The sequence below is a fragment of the Meles meles genome, chromosome 4, assembly GCF_922984935.1.
Source record: "Meles meles chromosome 4, mMelMel3.1 paternal haplotype, whole genome shotgun sequence".
Lineage (NCBI taxonomy): Eukaryota > Metazoa > Chordata > Mammalia > Carnivora > Mustelidae > Meles > Meles meles.
Genome location: NC_060069.1, coordinates 37,356,533 through 37,374,120, shown reverse-complemented (window position 1 = coordinate 37,374,120; position 17,588 = coordinate 37,356,533). Strand labels below are relative to the sequence as shown.

At 38.4% G+C, this 17,588-nt stretch overlaps 1 protein-coding gene across 1 annotated transcript in view; it reads right to left on the bottom strand.

Moving 5' to 3' along the window:
• ABHD5 (abhydrolase domain containing 5, lysophosphatidic acid acyltransferase) overlaps positions 1–17,588 on the bottom strand; it is a 32,778-nt gene that overhangs the window by 10,507 nt on the left and 4,683 nt on the right. Inside the window, exons 2-3 of the mRNA XM_046003550.1 lie at positions 9,208–9,293; positions 6,104–6,476 (exon numbers count right to left, since the gene is read on the bottom strand). Coding sequence (XP_045859506.1) covers positions 6,104–6,476; positions 9,208–9,293 — 459 coding nt within the window. The remainder of the gene's footprint in view (positions 1–6,103; positions 6,477–9,207; positions 9,294–17,588) is intronic.

The following is a 17,588-nucleotide window of genomic DNA, read 5'->3' as shown; positions in this document are numbered from 1 at the left end:
AGAGTCAGTCTGCAGTCTTTTTTAGTTGTATAATTTGAAATAGAAAAATACATAACAAGCCTTCCATGACACTTTTATTTCAGACACACACATATATAATTCTTATTGAGGGGTTATAGTCAAAAGTCTGAAAACACTTTTTTAAAAGTTCTACAAAATTGTCTAAAGTGAAATTATATATCATCTGCATCATTACATGTAAAAGACCTCAGAAAATAACTGTCACTTATTTTGGTTTTAAGACTCATTAAAAAGATAGACCATATGGAGCACTTAGGTTGTGGCTACTGAATAATAAATATCTAGTAAATGTTAGCTAGTTACAGTAGCAAAACTAGGAAGACTACTAGAGAAGACTTTTTTCAGGGAGCATGGGAAGACTCACATGGAGCTGGAACCATGTGAGCAGTGAGTAACTTAATTTTTATTCTTCAGGAAAGCCTGATCACAGGTTTTGGCTCACAGGTTATAATGTTGCACCAGACCAAGTTCTCAGGCTATCTTCTCACCAACTCTTCTAGTGAAAAGATTATCTCCTAATCTGATATAATTTAATTTGTTTTAATGTATATCTAAACTATTATAGTAATCTAGATCTAACCCTCTAATATTCCATAGCAGGTAGCCTGATGGGATTGTTAGTTCATGCCCAGGGGTAAGGAATGGGTCTAGCCAGACAGCACACTTGAGTCATCCTATCAGACATCTTTGTCAAGGAACAAGAGACTGATTCAAACTACAAAGGGGCACCTGGGTGGCTCAGTGACTTAAAGCCTCTGCCTTCCGCTCAGGTCATGATTCCAGGGTCCTGGGATCGAGTCCCACATCCGGCTCTCTGCTCAGCAGGGAGCCTGCTTCCTCCTCTCTCTCTGCCTGCCTCTCTGCCTACTTGTGATCTCTGTCTGTCAAATAAATAAATTAAATATTAAAAAAAAAAACACCCAACTACAGGAAAAACAAAGAACTGGCAGAACAGGAAAAAAGAGAATAGCTCATCAGCTTCTAAACACTTAAAGAGGCATTCCTCTTCAGGTTAGTCATCAGAGCAAGTCTTGAATTTAAAGACGGTGAACAGTGAGCAGATTACAGCCTAAAGGGCAAAGCAGTGGCTAACATCTGCTCCAAAATGCTGGGATAGCAGAGTCTGAATACCAACAAGGGTATATTATATAAATCTGACTTTCATGAGCTTTAAAGTCAGGCACCAGGCAGAAATAATACAACAAGAACACTCGGGCTCAGATCCAAAATGCATAAGAGAATCTATAGGACACACTTACACAGCAAGGAAAGGAATAGGAAGAACTCTAGTCAGTGTACAGGCAAGGCATTCTCAAAATGAAGTTGGCCTCAGGTACTTCCCATTGGCTCTGAGCCTCTGGGGGGAGAATGCAGCAGGCCCGAGAACAAACAAAAGATCTCCAACTTCAGGTCAAGTAGAGCAGCCTTTCTTCTAGAGAGAGGAGGACAGGAAACACTCAGCCCACTCTTTACAGTCAGGAAATAGAGCCAGGCAAGGCTGCAAGGTCCGATGATCTCAAAGTCATTTTGTGCAGAAGTAAAGACCAGTTTGTAACCTCTTCTATTGTATCTATTCTCTTTGCTAAACACTTTCCAAGTTAATAAAAGTTTCTATCGTCTCCTTTTCCTTAGTTTATAACATGGTGTTTATGGTGTCCTGAACAGCAGGGGCCAGAAGGAAAGGAAAATTAACAGCAAAAAGTGAGTGCAGACACGAAAGAAAGGAGATAGCATATTGGGCTATTCATGTTGGCTTGGTCTACTCACTCCCCAGGCCTACATTAAGGGATCAGGCAGAACGGCAGCCCACAACACCTCCCACATGAGTGGCCCTACTGCCTGTGACACAGCACATTAATTTACAAGTCAAACTACAATGGCATCTCTATTACACATCACAGTAAGAGAACTGAGATGAACAAAGGTCATTTGAAGGATGGAACATGGGAATCAGGCTGGGGCCCAACTACAAACCAGTTCCTAACTTCTCTGCTCTCCAGCCACATGGCCTTTCCTGAATGGCTCAGATGTCTACATAGCAATTTCTGTCCCCACTGCATAGAATGTTTTCCTGCTACTTCCCTTTGATACTCAACTTCAGCTTACATGGCACTTTAAGGTACCACATTGGGCCAGGTTCTCATCAAGAGTTCTCACAGACCTGTCCACTCCCCATTCACAACTCTCAACAGCTTCCTACTCTTCGGGTGGTTAAGTTGTGTCTCTTCCCCAGCACACCTTAAACCTTCTAAACAAACACAAACAGTCACCCGACAGTCTTTAAACACAACCGACCTACAGGAATATAATCTTAATGTTAGAGGATTTTAGAAATCACCAATATTTCAATGGAGGAATTATCCAGGTGCTTATCACAGTTGCTGAATGATCAGTTTCCAGCCATATCAAGAATCAGGAAAATATGTGACCACTGCCACAAGTCATGCCATAAAACCACTTCTGTGGACAGAGGCATTCTGTTGCTCATAAAGATGAGGCACCCGGGCTGACCTAATGTACCAAAAATTAGGGGGAAAAAAAATGGATTGGGTTTTACCCATTCTCTAGCGAAGAATGCTTCCTAAACAAGTATATTAATCTAGTAAACTAGGCACTTTCATTCTTCTCCTCAAACTGTCCTATAAAAATAAACAAGGAAAAGGGGCACTTGGGTGGCTTAGTGGGTTAAGCCTCTGACTCTTGACTTTGGCTCAGGTCATGATCTCAGGGTTGTGGGATCAACCCCGGTGTCAGGCTCTGCACTCAGTTGGGGGTGTACTTGAGAGTCTCTCTCCCTATCCCTTGGCCCCTCCCCTCACTCCCGTGCACTCTCATACTTTCTCTCTCAAATAAGTAACTCTTTAAAAAATAAAACAAAAACAAACAAGGAATAAAAGAATGGGGCTGCCCATAAAATGAGGACGGAAATAGCTCTGGACTAAGTAAAAAAAGTTTTGTGGGGCACCTGGGTGGCTCAGTGGGTTAAAGCCTCTGCCTTCGGCTCAGGTCATGATCTCAGGGTCCTGGGATCAAGCCCTGCATCAGGCTCTCTGCTCAGTGGGGAGCCTGCTTCCTTTCCTCTCTCTCTGCCTGCCTCTCTGCCTATTTGTGATCTCTGTCAAATGAATAAATAAAACCTTAAAGAAAAAAAGTTTTGTGTTTTTTTCCTGCATGCATAGAAACAGTAATTAAGTAGAATTAAAGAATTAAGGAGAAACTGTTTTACTTCAGAAAGAAAAATAAAATATATTTGATATACCTGAGGAGGCAAAGAATAAAGTAGCTCTCTAAAAGTCCATTAGGAGAAAAAAAGAGACAAGGAAAAAGGCACAGTGAGTGAAACAAATTAAATGAATCTCATTTGAACTCTAGTAGACCATTTCCTCCCTCTTCTCATCCTTCTCCCTCCAAAATCTTTCAGAAAAGAAAAGATTTACTTTAATCTCATGACAGCACAATAAAAATGTCCCAGTGGGGAAGGCTATGCACATGTAGAGGCAAGAATTATATGGGAAATGTCTGTATCTCCCTCTAAATTTTGTTGTAAACTTAACACTGCTCCTTAAAAAAAAATCTTTTTAGAAAAGCTGGATCAAGTGAGTTAGGTAAGAGACATTTAGAGCACGTAGCTCCATCCTCAGTTAATATTGTTAAAAGATAAACTAGGCATACTGAAAATTTTAAGAGTTTATTTGAGCAAAAATCAATTTGAATATAGCAGTGCCATACCTGAGTGGTTAGGTGTGCTCCACCAAGAAGGGCGGAATAAAGACTTACATAGAAAAGGTGTGGAAGCAAAGAAACTATCTGATTGGCTTAAAGTCTAGTAGGCTGTTTGTGATTGGTTGTTCCTAGGTTTTATTTTCATAACCTTGAAGTACTTACAGGCTTAGATTTTGGTTTGCTTATGTAGGCCACCAGAGCATTAGAGCCACCTCAGTCCGATGGCTTCCTAGTTTCATTCATTTAACACTGGGCACCCACTATGTGCCAACCACAGTCGTCTGACTGAATTTCCCTCAGGATTTGGGGTATTGAAAATCCAGAGAACCTCACGATTTTGAAACGAACTTGTGTTTAATAACGTAAGTTATGGGGGCGCCTGGGTGGCTCTGTGGGTTAAGGCCTCTGCCTTCGGCTCGGGTCATGGTCCCAGGGTCCTGGGATCAAGCCCCACATCCAGCTCTCTGCTCGGCGGGGGGCCTGCTTCCTCCTCTCTCTCTCTCTCTCTCTGCCTGCCTCTCTGCCTACTTGTGATCTCTATCTGTCAAATAAATAAATTAAATCTTAAGGAATGACATTTAAAAAAATATTAATATAAATTATGCAGTGAAGAACACAGGCTTCAATATCCAAAATGGTCTATATAGTTCTTCTAAAAATTCAGCCAATTTAAACAAGCTAATTATTTCAAGCATTCTCATATTTATCTATTTACTAATACTGAGTGATTCTTGGTCCTGACATAATACTTTAGTTTTATTTCCTAGCATTAGGTACAAGCATTCAAAAACCATTTTCTAAAATGTAGTCATCCCAATGCAGGGATCATTGGCTTTGCTTTAGATACCTGTTTTGCCCACCATGTTGTTCAAACTATGCTACTATTCTCTTTCATAGATTATTTCAAAGTGTTCATTCTCTTCTGAATCACTGATTTCTTCAGAGCACTTCATAACTGCAAATGAAAACCTCACCAACTGACAAATAATAAATAGCCATGAAAGGTCAGGATTCTAAGACTTAGGGGTTTCATGGCCAGAGTGTAACCCATATAGTCCTGTATCACGTTGCCAAGGAATAAATACCACAAGATAGACATAATAAACTCCTGATAAGAAACAAAGAAAGCCCAACCAACCCTCACCCCAATGGCCCTGTTGTCTTATGCCAGAAAGGTATCCATTTCATCTTCTCTTACTTTCCATTAGGAATAGAACAAAATAAAAGACAGTAAACCCTAAAAGCCAACTAGAAAAAGAAAATTTGGATTTCTTTTGAGAGAAGGGGTCTGCCAAGTGACAAGACTACACCATCTACCACACACAGAACTACAAACTCTTCAGAAAAACCAAGTGTTAATGCTGAAGTTGAGATAAAGAATCTACAGAGAAAAAGTCGGCTGTTCCAGGGAAAGAAAACCTCAGTTACACAGGTCTGCTCCTCTACACTTCAGATTCTGTGTCAACAGCACACCTGGAGTTATGCAACGGGGCAGCTTCACAGGACATATGTGCAGTCTGAGAATAACCATCATCCCATTTCTTATTCACAGACTTCAATGTCAAAGTTGGTTGCAATTTTGGATTTAAAAATTAGTCCAATGGAAAAATACATTGGCAACATAAAATGTTGATTTTTTTTGTTTCTTTCCAAAAGTTAAACAAAAAAAAAACCAAAAAAAAAAAGCTTTTCTTCTATTTCCTTAGCACTCAAATGACCTCCAATCAGAGTTGAAACAAATAACAGGATACAGTATGAGAAAATAAGGTAAAGATAGGAGATATTACAAGATTCTGAAGCAAAATTCTGAAGTCATTAATTCAATTACTTTGAAAAATAATTTTGTAGCCATAAAGGTAGGGCACAGCATAATAAAAGCCCTCTCAGATACAACTTGCAGATATATTTTCTGTACTTTATATGTGAGAAAACTAAAGCTTCAAGGGTGAAGGATTTGCTCTAAGCAAAAAGCACTGGCACACAGGGCTAATTTCTCACCTTTGCATTTGTCTTAGAGCTTATTATAACCTGGAAAATTTAGGCAAAGACTGCTCGATCCACAGGTCTAAAGATAACAATAATGATAAACAATACCACCCAAACAGTTTTTACTGGTGGCTTAAATTGTAGACATTCTAAGTTTGGCAAATAGAAAGTCCTTTCTCAAGCCTTCTACCAATGTGTAGCATGTGTAACAGGAAAACCCTGACATCATTATTTCGGCTACTAAATCAGCCACTGGTTGTGGCTATTTGACCTCCTTTAAGAGAATCTGTCTTGTAAGGCTCAGACAACCACCACCAAGGACAAGAACTAGAGACTAGCACTTGTGTGCCTCTCTTCTGTCAGTTTCACTTACCTTGATGGGTACTTCAGTGAGTAAGCAGCAGCCAAGAACCCACCCAAGTTGTGTCCAAGCAAGATCATTTTGTCCAGTCCTAGGGCACACCTCCACTCTTCAATGGATTCCACAAACTGATTCTCCACTTCTTCCGCATCACTGTCAAACCTGGGCCTACTACTTCGTCCAAAGCCCAACAGGTCAAAAGCATAGACGGGTCTATCAGTGCAAAGATCTCCAAAATTCAGTGCCCAGAGTCCAAGTCCACCTCCAAAACCATGGAGGAGGACAAGTGGAGTCTTATTTGAAATATTATGAGATAACTTCAGTGTCCATATTTTATTTCCATTAGATATACGAACAGGTTCTTTTTTGTATGTGCAGGGGACACCTAATGAAAACATAAAAAAAGAAAATCTGCTAAGCTTCACTACTTCTGAGAAGGGGAATATTTTAAGGGCAATCAGAAATAAATAATCTAGAAATTATCTGGTATCCATTCATATGATTTTAGCCTTTATTAGCTCATTCCTAAAAAGAGCTTACATCTTATTCAAGCAAGTAATTCTCAATTACTATATATTACACCTAAGTGGCAAGTTCTATCTCAGATAACTCTCAAGTACCTGTGGCCAAGGTCTTTTGGCAAGTCATGTTAGCTCTTTGGTCTTCTTTTCACATCCGTCAAATGAGGGTCTTACACTCTTAGAACTAGAGAGGGACTCAGTGCTCACAGGACACATTATTTGAAGGTCTCTAACTTTGGAGACAATAACAAAAGAATACCTTGAATTTGTCTAACAGCTGAAGAGTAATCACTGAAGATGAAGTCAGACTCACTTTTCCCTAAAAAGTAACCATGAATTTAAGGATGGACTAGCAGTATCTGCACTGAACACCTAACTGAAATCCTGAGTCACTTCAAAGTTTAGTAGGAAAGAGGTGACAGGGTACGGCAGGAAGTGCTGGCATGAGGTGCCAGGTAGTGTGGGTTCAAGTCCAACAATCTCCCTGGAAAATAGAAATAATCGCAATTTTGTAGATAAAAACTTTTACTTGTTTTCAGTGCTGTAGGACTCAATACTTTAAGTCTCCCCCAAGTTGACTAAAGATAAAACCAATCTGAAATTCCTTTACATTAAATTATCAACTGAATATAGACACTTCATATAAAGCACTTATTTGTGCATATTCATCTGCAGAAGACAAATACTGGAGAACTGGGAGTTTCTATGCTTTAACCAAAGAAATAATCTCGGGTTTTGTACCACACAGTAGCAGCGAAGAGGAAACCCAGAATTCACTTAGAATATTAACAGAGCCCAAGCCTCCAAATGGGAGGAAATGCTACACCAGTTTAGAAGAGATGATCCAGCAACATTAGAACCAAACCAAACCACATCAGCATTTTGAACACAGATGTTTGCATATTTCCATAAAAACCATCTGTAACCTCTAACAGATAGCTCACTCACCCCACTGTATTACAAGTCACTTGCTTTCACATCTGATACTGAACCAAGGGCCAATTCTCATTCCTATTTGCATCCCTAGAATGTAGCAGTAGGGAATCCTTATGTTTGTAAAATGCATAAATTGAGCATCTAGCACCCTTTTATATCTTCTGACAAGTTTTTTTTTTTATTTTAGTATACCACAATGTCAACTTTTCCAGCTTTGTAGAGAACAAGATTACCCAAGTATACAGACTGAATAGAAATTTATTTTCATGCTAAAAATGCATGTAAGATGACTATCTCTTCCTATGGATATATTCAGTTACAGTCGCTTACTCCGGAATCTATCAAATGCACAAATAAAATTTATTTGTGGTAGAGAGAATGAAAAGGAGGCATGGGCAAATATCTGCGCATACATCCACAATAATCATGTATGTGAACTGCTCCTCTGAATCCACGCCTAAAATATATCAGCAGAACAAAATTACACAATTAGCACCATTGCTTAAAAGTATACCCAAAGGGGTGCCTGGATGGCTCAGTGGGTTAAAGCCTCTGCCTTCAGCTCAGGTCATGATCTCAGGGTCCTAGGATTGAGCCCTGCATCGACTCTCTGCTCAGCAGGGAAATTGCTTCCCTCTCTCTCTGCCTGCCTCTCTGCCTACTTGTGATCTCTCTCTCTGTCAAATAAATAAATAAAATCTTTAAAAAAAAAAAAAAAAAGTATACCCAAAGATTACCAGGATAGCCCTAACAGTACAAGTTTGGGTAAATTTCACTGCTCATAAGAAATTCTGTAAAAAGGTTTCCACACCACTAAAATGCACAATTAAAAAAATCCTAGGAAACTAAAACCAGAGGGAACCCTAAGGATCATCCTACCTCTTCATTTTACAGATAACAAATGGGAAACTGAGAAAGTGACTTACCCAAGGTGCTGACATCATCTGGCTGCATATCTGGGCCTGGACCAAGTTACCTTGTTCTACTCCAGTATGTGCTCCATTCCACAAAGCTACCTATTCTGGAACACCTAGAGCCTATTACCAGATTGTAGTCAGGGGCATTTGGGGAGTCCCTGAGACCCTTTCAGGCAGTTTATGAGGTCAAAACTGTTTTCATAACAAAACTAAGACATTCTTTGATGGGTATGCAGCAGAGTTTTACAGAGATCACTAGATGTGATTACCAACAGCCTGAATGCAGAAGCAGATTTGAGAATCCAGCTGTCTTATATTAAGCCAGAAATCAAAGAGATTTACAAACAATGCTACTTTTCTCACTGTATTTCTATTTGAAAAGTAGTTATTTTTAGAAAACATGTTATTTATTTTAACCTATAATGGGTTCCTATTATTTTTAAATGAATAAATTAAAATACTTCAAATAATTCAGTTTTAATTTCTAATTGGTAAAGAGTCATGGCTGTAACTGATAAATAAAGCTCCTTAAGGCCCTTACTAATTTAAGAGTATAACAGGGACCCACAACCAAAAGTTTAAGAACCCCTACCTTCCAACACTTCTGTACTTGTTGATGCCATGGAAAAGGGGAAAAAGCACTTTTGCCAACAAACTAACACACCACAGAATCTTATCTCCAGTTTCTGGGCAATGTGATCTTAGCAAACAGCTCAGGCAACTTACAAAAAGAAAACCTTACATTTTAAAATTTTCTCTTCAGCTTCTTTAAGGTGTGATGTAGATGTAGGGCACCACGTGGGAAGCCAACCAGTTAGCCATCCTGACCTAGAGCATCAAAAAGAAAATACAAAGACATAAGTTAATGCTCTTCTCAACTTCCAACTGTTACATTTGAAGAAAAGCAAAATAGGAAACTTACTGTCTATATGATGGTGAAGCTATCTACATCTGGCAGAATCCACCTAATACATACAAAGTATTGTGGTAAAGTACTGGGGAAGAGACATTCAACTTCAGCCTGTGAACCTACAAGTAGATATCAAAATCCATATTTATGGATAGTCAGACTCCAAGTAATCAAGCAGAAATAAAAACAGGCAGAGCAAGAAAAGACAAAAAAAAAGGCATTCACCCCAACCCACTGTAAGAAAGCCTCTTACCAGGGTGGAAATGCAGAAAAGGTAAAGACCATGAGTGGGTTCACTAAATGGTAGGCTCACAAGCAGGTATAAAATCTTAAGGTTGACAGAAGAGAAATCTTATTAAAAAGGAAATTGGTTTTGGGTTTTTGGTTTTTTTTTAAGCTTCAAAGTTCATCGTTCAGAGTGGGAATGCACCCCTAATACAAATGCATACTTGCCTAGAGTGAATGGGTTAACTGTTAGTGAACATCTCTGGGATCCAACAAATAGTAGATGAAAAGAATGACCAAGGCCTTTGGCAGAAGATAGTTTAAAAAAGAGAACAAGGAATCAAGCTTGAGGCAACAAGCAAGGAAAGGTATGGGAACGGGATGCTGGAATAGACAGGCTTTGCTCATAGCCAGCCAAGGAGAGGATAAGCATATAACTCCTGGCCTGGTGGCAGCAGACCACAGGCTTATCCTAACAATCTGGGCTAATGTGGAGCTCCAGCACTTATCTGACAGCAAGGGCGTTAGCACCTGACCAAGAGTATTTAAAGTGAAAGCTTTCTGATGAAAGAGAAAATGAATCAGAGGAGGAAGAAAGACAAACTACTATAGGTTTCAGATGTGAGGTATGGCCTTGAACCAAGGCTTTGGCAACAGGGATGGAGAGAAGAAAATAAGGCCAAGGAATATTTAAAAATAAACCAGGCTAAAAAATACAAACTTACAACTAGACAAGGAGAAAGTTCTGGAGATCTAGAGCACAGCATAATGATTATGGTCAACAACACTGTATACTTCAAAACTAAGAAACTAGATCTTAAATGTTCTCACCACAAAAAAGAAATGGTAATTACATGATGTGACAGAGCTGTTAGCTAAATCGTAACCATACTGCAGCATATAAAGGGTATATATAAATGTATCAAATCAACATGGTTGTATGCCTTCAACTTATACAATGTTAAATGAAAGGGGGCAGGATCTAATGGAGGAAACAGGTGACCCAGCAACTATAATTACATGACGGAATTAATTCATTCCACAAGTATTTATTAGGCACTTACTGTCATTCGGGACATCAGTTATCAAACAGAGGTAAGAGTGATTAGTTCTTCTTGAGGGCACCAGGGAGTTGCTTTTGAGCTAGATCTACATAAAATGAATGGGATTATTTCAAAAGGTAGAGTGGCAGTTCAGCCATCCCCAGTGAAGGAAAGGGCAGGAGAGCATGCACATAAGGAAATGCATAATGTATGTTCTGAGATAACAAACATTGTTTCCAATGGCTGTTCTAAAAATTACCACAAACTTGGTAGCTTAAAACAACAGAAATTTATTCAGGGCCACATTCCCAACAGAGGCTCTGGGGAAAATCTATTCCTTGCCCTTTTATTGGTTCTGGTGACTGCTGGTATTCTTTATCTGTGGCAGGGTCACTCCAGTTATCTGTGTCCATTACCACATTGCCTTCTGTGTGACTTCTCTCCTGCCTGTTTGCAATCTCCCTCTGCCTCTCACTTATAGAATCACTTATAGAAGCACTTATAGTGCTTGCATTTAGGGTCCACCCAGATAACCCAGGATCATCTCACAGTTTCTTTTTATTTTTTTAGATTTTATTTATTTGAGGGGCACCTGGGTGGCTCAGTGGGTTAAGCCTCTGCCTTCAGCTCAGGTCAGGATCTCAGTGTCCTGGGATCGAGTCCCGCATCGGGCTCTCTGCTTGACAGGGAGCCTGCTTCCTCCTCCTTTCTCTCTCTGCCTGCCTCTCTGCCTACTTGTGATCTCTGTCTGTCAAATAAATAAATAAAATCTTTAAAAAAAAAAAAAGATTTAGATTTTATTTATTTGAGAGAGAGAGAACATGAAAGGGGAGAGGTCAGAGGGAGAAGCACACTCCCTGCTGAGCAGGGACCCCCCCCCCCCACCAATGTGGGGCTTGATCCCAGGACTCCAGGATCATGACCAGAGCTGAAGGCAGTTGCTTAACCAACTGAGCCATCCAGGTGCCCCCATCTCAGTTTCTAACTCAATTGGTTAAATTGTAAGTTTGCAAAATCTCTGCCATGTAAAGTAACACTCAGGGCACCTGGGTGGCTTGGTTGATTGAGCCTTCAGGTCGGGTCATGATCTTAGGGTCCTGGATCAAGCCCCGTGCCAGGATCTCTGCTAGGCAAGGGGGCTGCTTCTCCCTCTCCTATCCCCTTTGCTTATGTTTCCTCTCTTGTTAGGTCTCTCTCTGTCAAATAAATAGATAAAATCTTTTAAAAACCCAAAAAACAAACACAGGTTCTGAGGACTAGAAAATGGACTCAGCTTTGGAGACCATTATCTTTGGGAATGACTACCACAAATACGAAGCATGGAGTGTGTTCCAAGATAAAATATTTAAAATCCAATAAATGGTAGTTGACATTACACTGATGACAACAAAACAATTCACTAAAATTATGTGGCATTAATTAGTAATTCCTAAAATAAGAGTTTTAACTAAGGTTCAGAAGTATTTCAGAAATAGAGAGGTGCCAGGGTGGCTCAGTGGGTTAAGCTTCTGCCTTTGGCTCAGGTCATGATCTCAGGGTCCTGGGATTGAGCCCTGGCATTGGGCTCCCTGCTGGGCAGGGAGCCTGCATCCCCTTCCCCAACCTCTGCCTACTTGTGATTTGTCAAACAAATAAAATCTTAAAAAAAAAAAAAAAAGTACTTCAGAAATAGAAATTGACAAAGAATTGTCATTTTGCATGACTCCTTACCTCAAAGATAAGGCTACTTCTAGCTGACCTTCAATAGGAAACTCAGCCCTGTTCCAACCTTTTACTTGACACTCTAAGTATCATTTTTGTCATTTCTTATTCTCTGTTTTCTAGCCATACAATATTCCCTATTCTCTCGCTTCCTGGTGCTGAATATCCTTGGAATATGCATCTCCCCTTCTCTTCATGAGCCATTATACGTCTCACCAACCTCAGATTAGATTTCATTCCCCCTTCCTGATATACCCAAACCAGATTAGATCAGGATAGCAGGATATCACCCAATTCTCAAGATCAATTCTCTTCCTTTTCAAGTTGTATTACAACATTCTTATTTACTCACCAATATCCTCACCCAACTGTATGATCCTTAGCAGTAAGAACTCTGTGTTCACCAATGCATATTATTATACATTGATGTTATAAATGAAGTTTTTGCTTCATCGGAAATGTACTGGCTACAATGAATTACAAGTGGATCACTTGAGTATTAAGAGAATCTTCTGGGATGATAGTGACATTCTTTATCTTAACAGGTGATTGGATTACACAATTCAGCAAATGAACACTTAAAATTTAAGCATTTCATCATAATACAATTTTATGCTAAAAAGAAAAAAGTAAAACAAGTTGGATTTGATAACTGGTTGGATAGAAAAAAGGTGTAATAGAGGATTCCTAGGTTTCTGAATCAGGTACCACTAATAACCATAGAAAATACATGAATAAGAATAGGTGTGAGTAGAGAACTGTGCTAAGTTTGGATGGGTGCTCTAACAACCAGGTTTTTTTAAGCTTTGTAGGCTCATCCTACATTTTTGCCTGCTTATAGAACTTCTCTGGGCATTAGGTAGAACAGCTGCTTGATAAGTGTTTTGCAGAATGATTAAGTATTCACAATACAGGGTATTCTCAATCCAAGTCACTCCCATTTTGTAGATCTGAAAAGGTTTAGGAATGTTAAGCACCAGATCCAAGAGTATTAAGGTAGTAAGGAAATGATACAAGTAGAAATTTAAATCCAATTCCAAGTGACATCAAAGACCTTTGTTCTCAGGTGACTACCTTCCTTAAAATATGTGAGGTGCTATCACAACCTATAGGATAAAGTCACAGGACTTTATCCTATAGGTCACATTCTTTAGGCCTGCACGGAAAAAAAGATACATAACAGCCTGCATTATAACCAGGCTCCATTCCAAATGTTCTCTGTGTTAGTTTCAAACCTTCTAACATTAACAAGATCAGAGGATACAACCCCAGGCATCACCCACAAATGTTTCATATAACTTATTACCAAAGTTAAAACATAATAGAAACAAACATTATTAGTCTATTTGTAAATATATAAATATATAAATATAAATATATAAATATATAAAGCTATAAATTATCAAGGAAAAACAATTCAAGGTAAATATATAAATATATAAATATAAATATATAAATATATAAATATATAAAGCTATAAATTATCAAGGAAAAACAATTCAAGGTTTTAGCAAAGAGTTTTTCAATCATTCAACAATTATCAATTATTAAAAAAAAAAACACTGTTGGGGCGCCTGGGTGGCTCAGTGGGCTAAGGCCTCTGCCTTTGGCTCAGGTCATGATCTCAGGGTCCTGGGATCAAGCCCCGCATCAGGCTCTCCGCTCAGCAGGGAGCCTGCTTTCTCCTCTCTCTCTCTCTGCCTGCCTCTCTGCCTACTTGTGATCTCTGTCTGTCAAGTAAATAAATAAAATCTTTAAAAAAAAAAAAAAAAAAACACTGTTAACAAGCAGTTAAAAGAATCTCATGATCTTTGGAGCTTAAAATTTAAAAAGTAAACATTATTAAGCTGAAGCTGTTTTGTCATTGACCAGGAATGGTCATCAAAGTCTATGTTAGGCCACAAAAATATGAGCTAGTACCAAGAGGAAGTTACAACTCAATCTCAATAGTTTTCTTAAATAGCCCTCAAATCATAGCACAGTTCTTTGCCAGAGAGAATCAGTACCCCAAAAAACCCCAAAACAAAACAAAACAAAAAGTCAAATGAACTATAGTCTACTATTGCTCCAACTGCCATCAGGTTGGGGCAAAGAAAACACAAATGCAATCTTCATTTCAGTCTTTAAAAAAAATTTACATTCTCTGAATACCTATTAAGTACAGGGCCTCAAGTTTAAAATGTTATATAACAGCCTGCAATAGGAATTATGCCTACTCTCCTCACAAAACCAATTTTCAAAGGATAGGATGTCTTGTCCACTCATTTTTGCCTCCTAGTGATAGGCTTAGTGCAAAGAGAAAATGCAAAATAATGCTTTTATGTTTGCAAGTCTAGTGCATTACACTAAAAATCAGGACTCTACAACCACAAGAGCCACTAACCCTCTTCAGATTTTCACAGCAACTTTTTCATCAAAGCAGATAATTGTTTTTAAGTGGAGTTTTTCCAAAGTATATTTAAACTGAAAAAATCCATAAACAAAGCATAGTAAAATATTTTATTTTCACTCAATGGAATTGTAGAGATTCCTCTCTTCTCCTAAGCCTTGATAATATTTCTGTCTAATCACCTTTGCCTAAACCAGATATAAAGTTTTAGAGAAACTGTCTTCTACTTCTTTCTTAGAGATACTCTACCTAATTGAGTCCCACACACATAACTGGCTCAAGGAAACATTTTTAAACAGTGAAAGGAAAGCGGCAGTCTATCTTTTTTGTTCTTTACTTGATTACCCTTTGTTGTCAAATTCCCACAGTTGAGCTTGCAACATCTATTGCTTCAACCCTCCAAAACACCCATTCAGCCTCATCTCCTGTCTTCCAGGTAAATTAAACTCGTCTTCAAAGAGACCCTCTGCCCCTTCCACAAAATCTCCTATGTCCTCCGGTGTTGTTCTAGGCTTAGTGTGTGGAAGACTGGAACTAAGAACCCAAGACTGAAGCTTGTTGGATATCCAGCCATTCTTCTAAGGCCACAAAATCTAAAGTAAAAATTAAATTCATTAGGCCCAGCTATAAAATAGTAAATAAGGAAACAAAACAGTAAATAAAATACACGGCTTCCTCCTCACAGCTTTGGAACATAAACAGAAAAGCAAAACTCAATTTCCCTGTTTTATTTAAACAGATAATCAGTAAACACTATGATCCACTACTGAGGCCCTAACTTGGGAAGCAACCCAAATGTCAATGGCAATATAAAGAAAAAGCCATTCACCATAGGGACTACACCTATTTAAGACAACAGGAAGACGTATCAAAAAGTGCACGAAAAGGTTTTCTAGGCAGCCACATCAGCTGAGCACTGAACTCTCAGCAAGGCTGAGGATCTAAGCCCTAAAGCATCTATTTAAAGAAAAAACAAACAAACAGTACAAGGAATCTTGCTTTATAACTCTGTAATAAATATAGAGAAAGAATCTTTTTAGTGAGCAGACTTCCAAGTTAAAAGAAAAAAAAAACCTTGAAAGACTACACTAGAGGTGGCATTCTAAGGAAAGACAAAAAAGATGTGCTTAACATATTAACAGAATTTATTAACTTAAGAATCTGATTTTAAACATCCTGAGTTTGAGCGATAAAACACTGAATTTTTTCTCTTAATTTTCTACCTAATTTTTTTTTTTTAAAGGATTTTATTTATTTATCATAGAGAGAGAGAACAAGCAGGGGGAGCGGCAGGCAGACAGAAAAGCAGGTGGCCCTCTGAATAAGGAATTCAACACGGGTCTTGATCCCATGACCCCAGGATCATGACCTGAGCCACCCAGGAGACCTTACCTAATCTTTTTTTTTAAAATAACATTGTACTCAGGTGCCTGCCTTCGGCTCAGGTCATGATCCCAGGGTCCTGGGATCCAGCCTCGCATTGGGCTCCCTGCTCAACAGGAAGCCTGCTTCTCCCTCTCACACTCCCCCTGCTTATTGTGTCCCCCCCCTAAAATAAATAAGTAAAGTCTTTAAAATAATAAATAAATAAAATAGCATTGTACTTATACCCTACTGCCATCAACATTTAAGTTTCCTTGTAATCCCTGTTTTGTTCTCTTAGACATAGCTGACTATCTATAGTATTACCAAACCTGAATTGCACAATCTACAAATATTGTGAAACAGGTTTCAAAGATTTCTGAAGAAAATATACAAAAGTCTGGCCAATTTCCACACGCTGTTGGCCACTTAAATAACATTTCTAATTAGGTTATAAGTAAAGAGGATTTCATTATATTACAATTTTTTTTAAAATGGCCTCCATCTCTATACTAGTACTATCAAGAGAGAAAAGTTGTTTATTACTGCTCTCTATCCTACTCTAAGTACAGCAGTCTCTCTCATTTAGAGAAACTATGAGGTTTTGTTTCTTTTGTAAATATCCAAATTGAAGAGAGGTATGAATATACATATTCTTCTGAAATAATTCCTCAACCAAGGAATGATTAACAACTTTCAAAAAAGACATTACAACACTTTCGCAAATAAGGGCCTTTCCTGGTTAATGGAAAATCCTATCATACCCTTTCATTTCAAATAAATAATAGCTCACATGATTTGAATTATCACTAACGATTAGGTCAATCAAGCCCTCTAATATACTGTAACACATTAATTCACATTCTTTAACTTTTTACTCCCTGTATTTCCAACCTGTAACTATGAAAGACCCAGAGTTGGAGAATCAGTATTTTAGACACAGTCATGTGCTGGTGATATTTTCTCCCCAATTGTCTCCTACCTTCTCTCATACAGTAAACAAACCATCCTGGAGTCAGACACAGCACCAAACACACTTAAAAGAAAACTATAGGTATACTTTTAGATTTACACTGCTTAACAAATCCAAGTGGCATTTCATGTTACTTCTAAAATAAGTTTATCTACTAGATAAAAACTAAAAATCCCAAGTCTCAAACGGAATAATAACTTTTAATAAAATCATCTTTCCACATAATTCTTTATGATTCACAATCAGGAATGAGAAATTATAGAACAAAGAGGTTAGATTAAAAACCTAACAATATAATATTTCTGAATGGCTATTACAAATAAGTCAAATCTTTAAGGGCTCCATTCAGAGTCATCTGTAATTCTCAAATGTATTATCCAGTGTTGTTATTAAGTGGACCATCCTGGGGCTTTACATTTGTTTAAGTTCTTCCTCACAGGCCTGAAATGCTGGATCTGTGACTGGCATTTTGAAGAACAGGCAAAACAAAGAAGTATGAGTTGTTTCGCCCAAGGTCAAG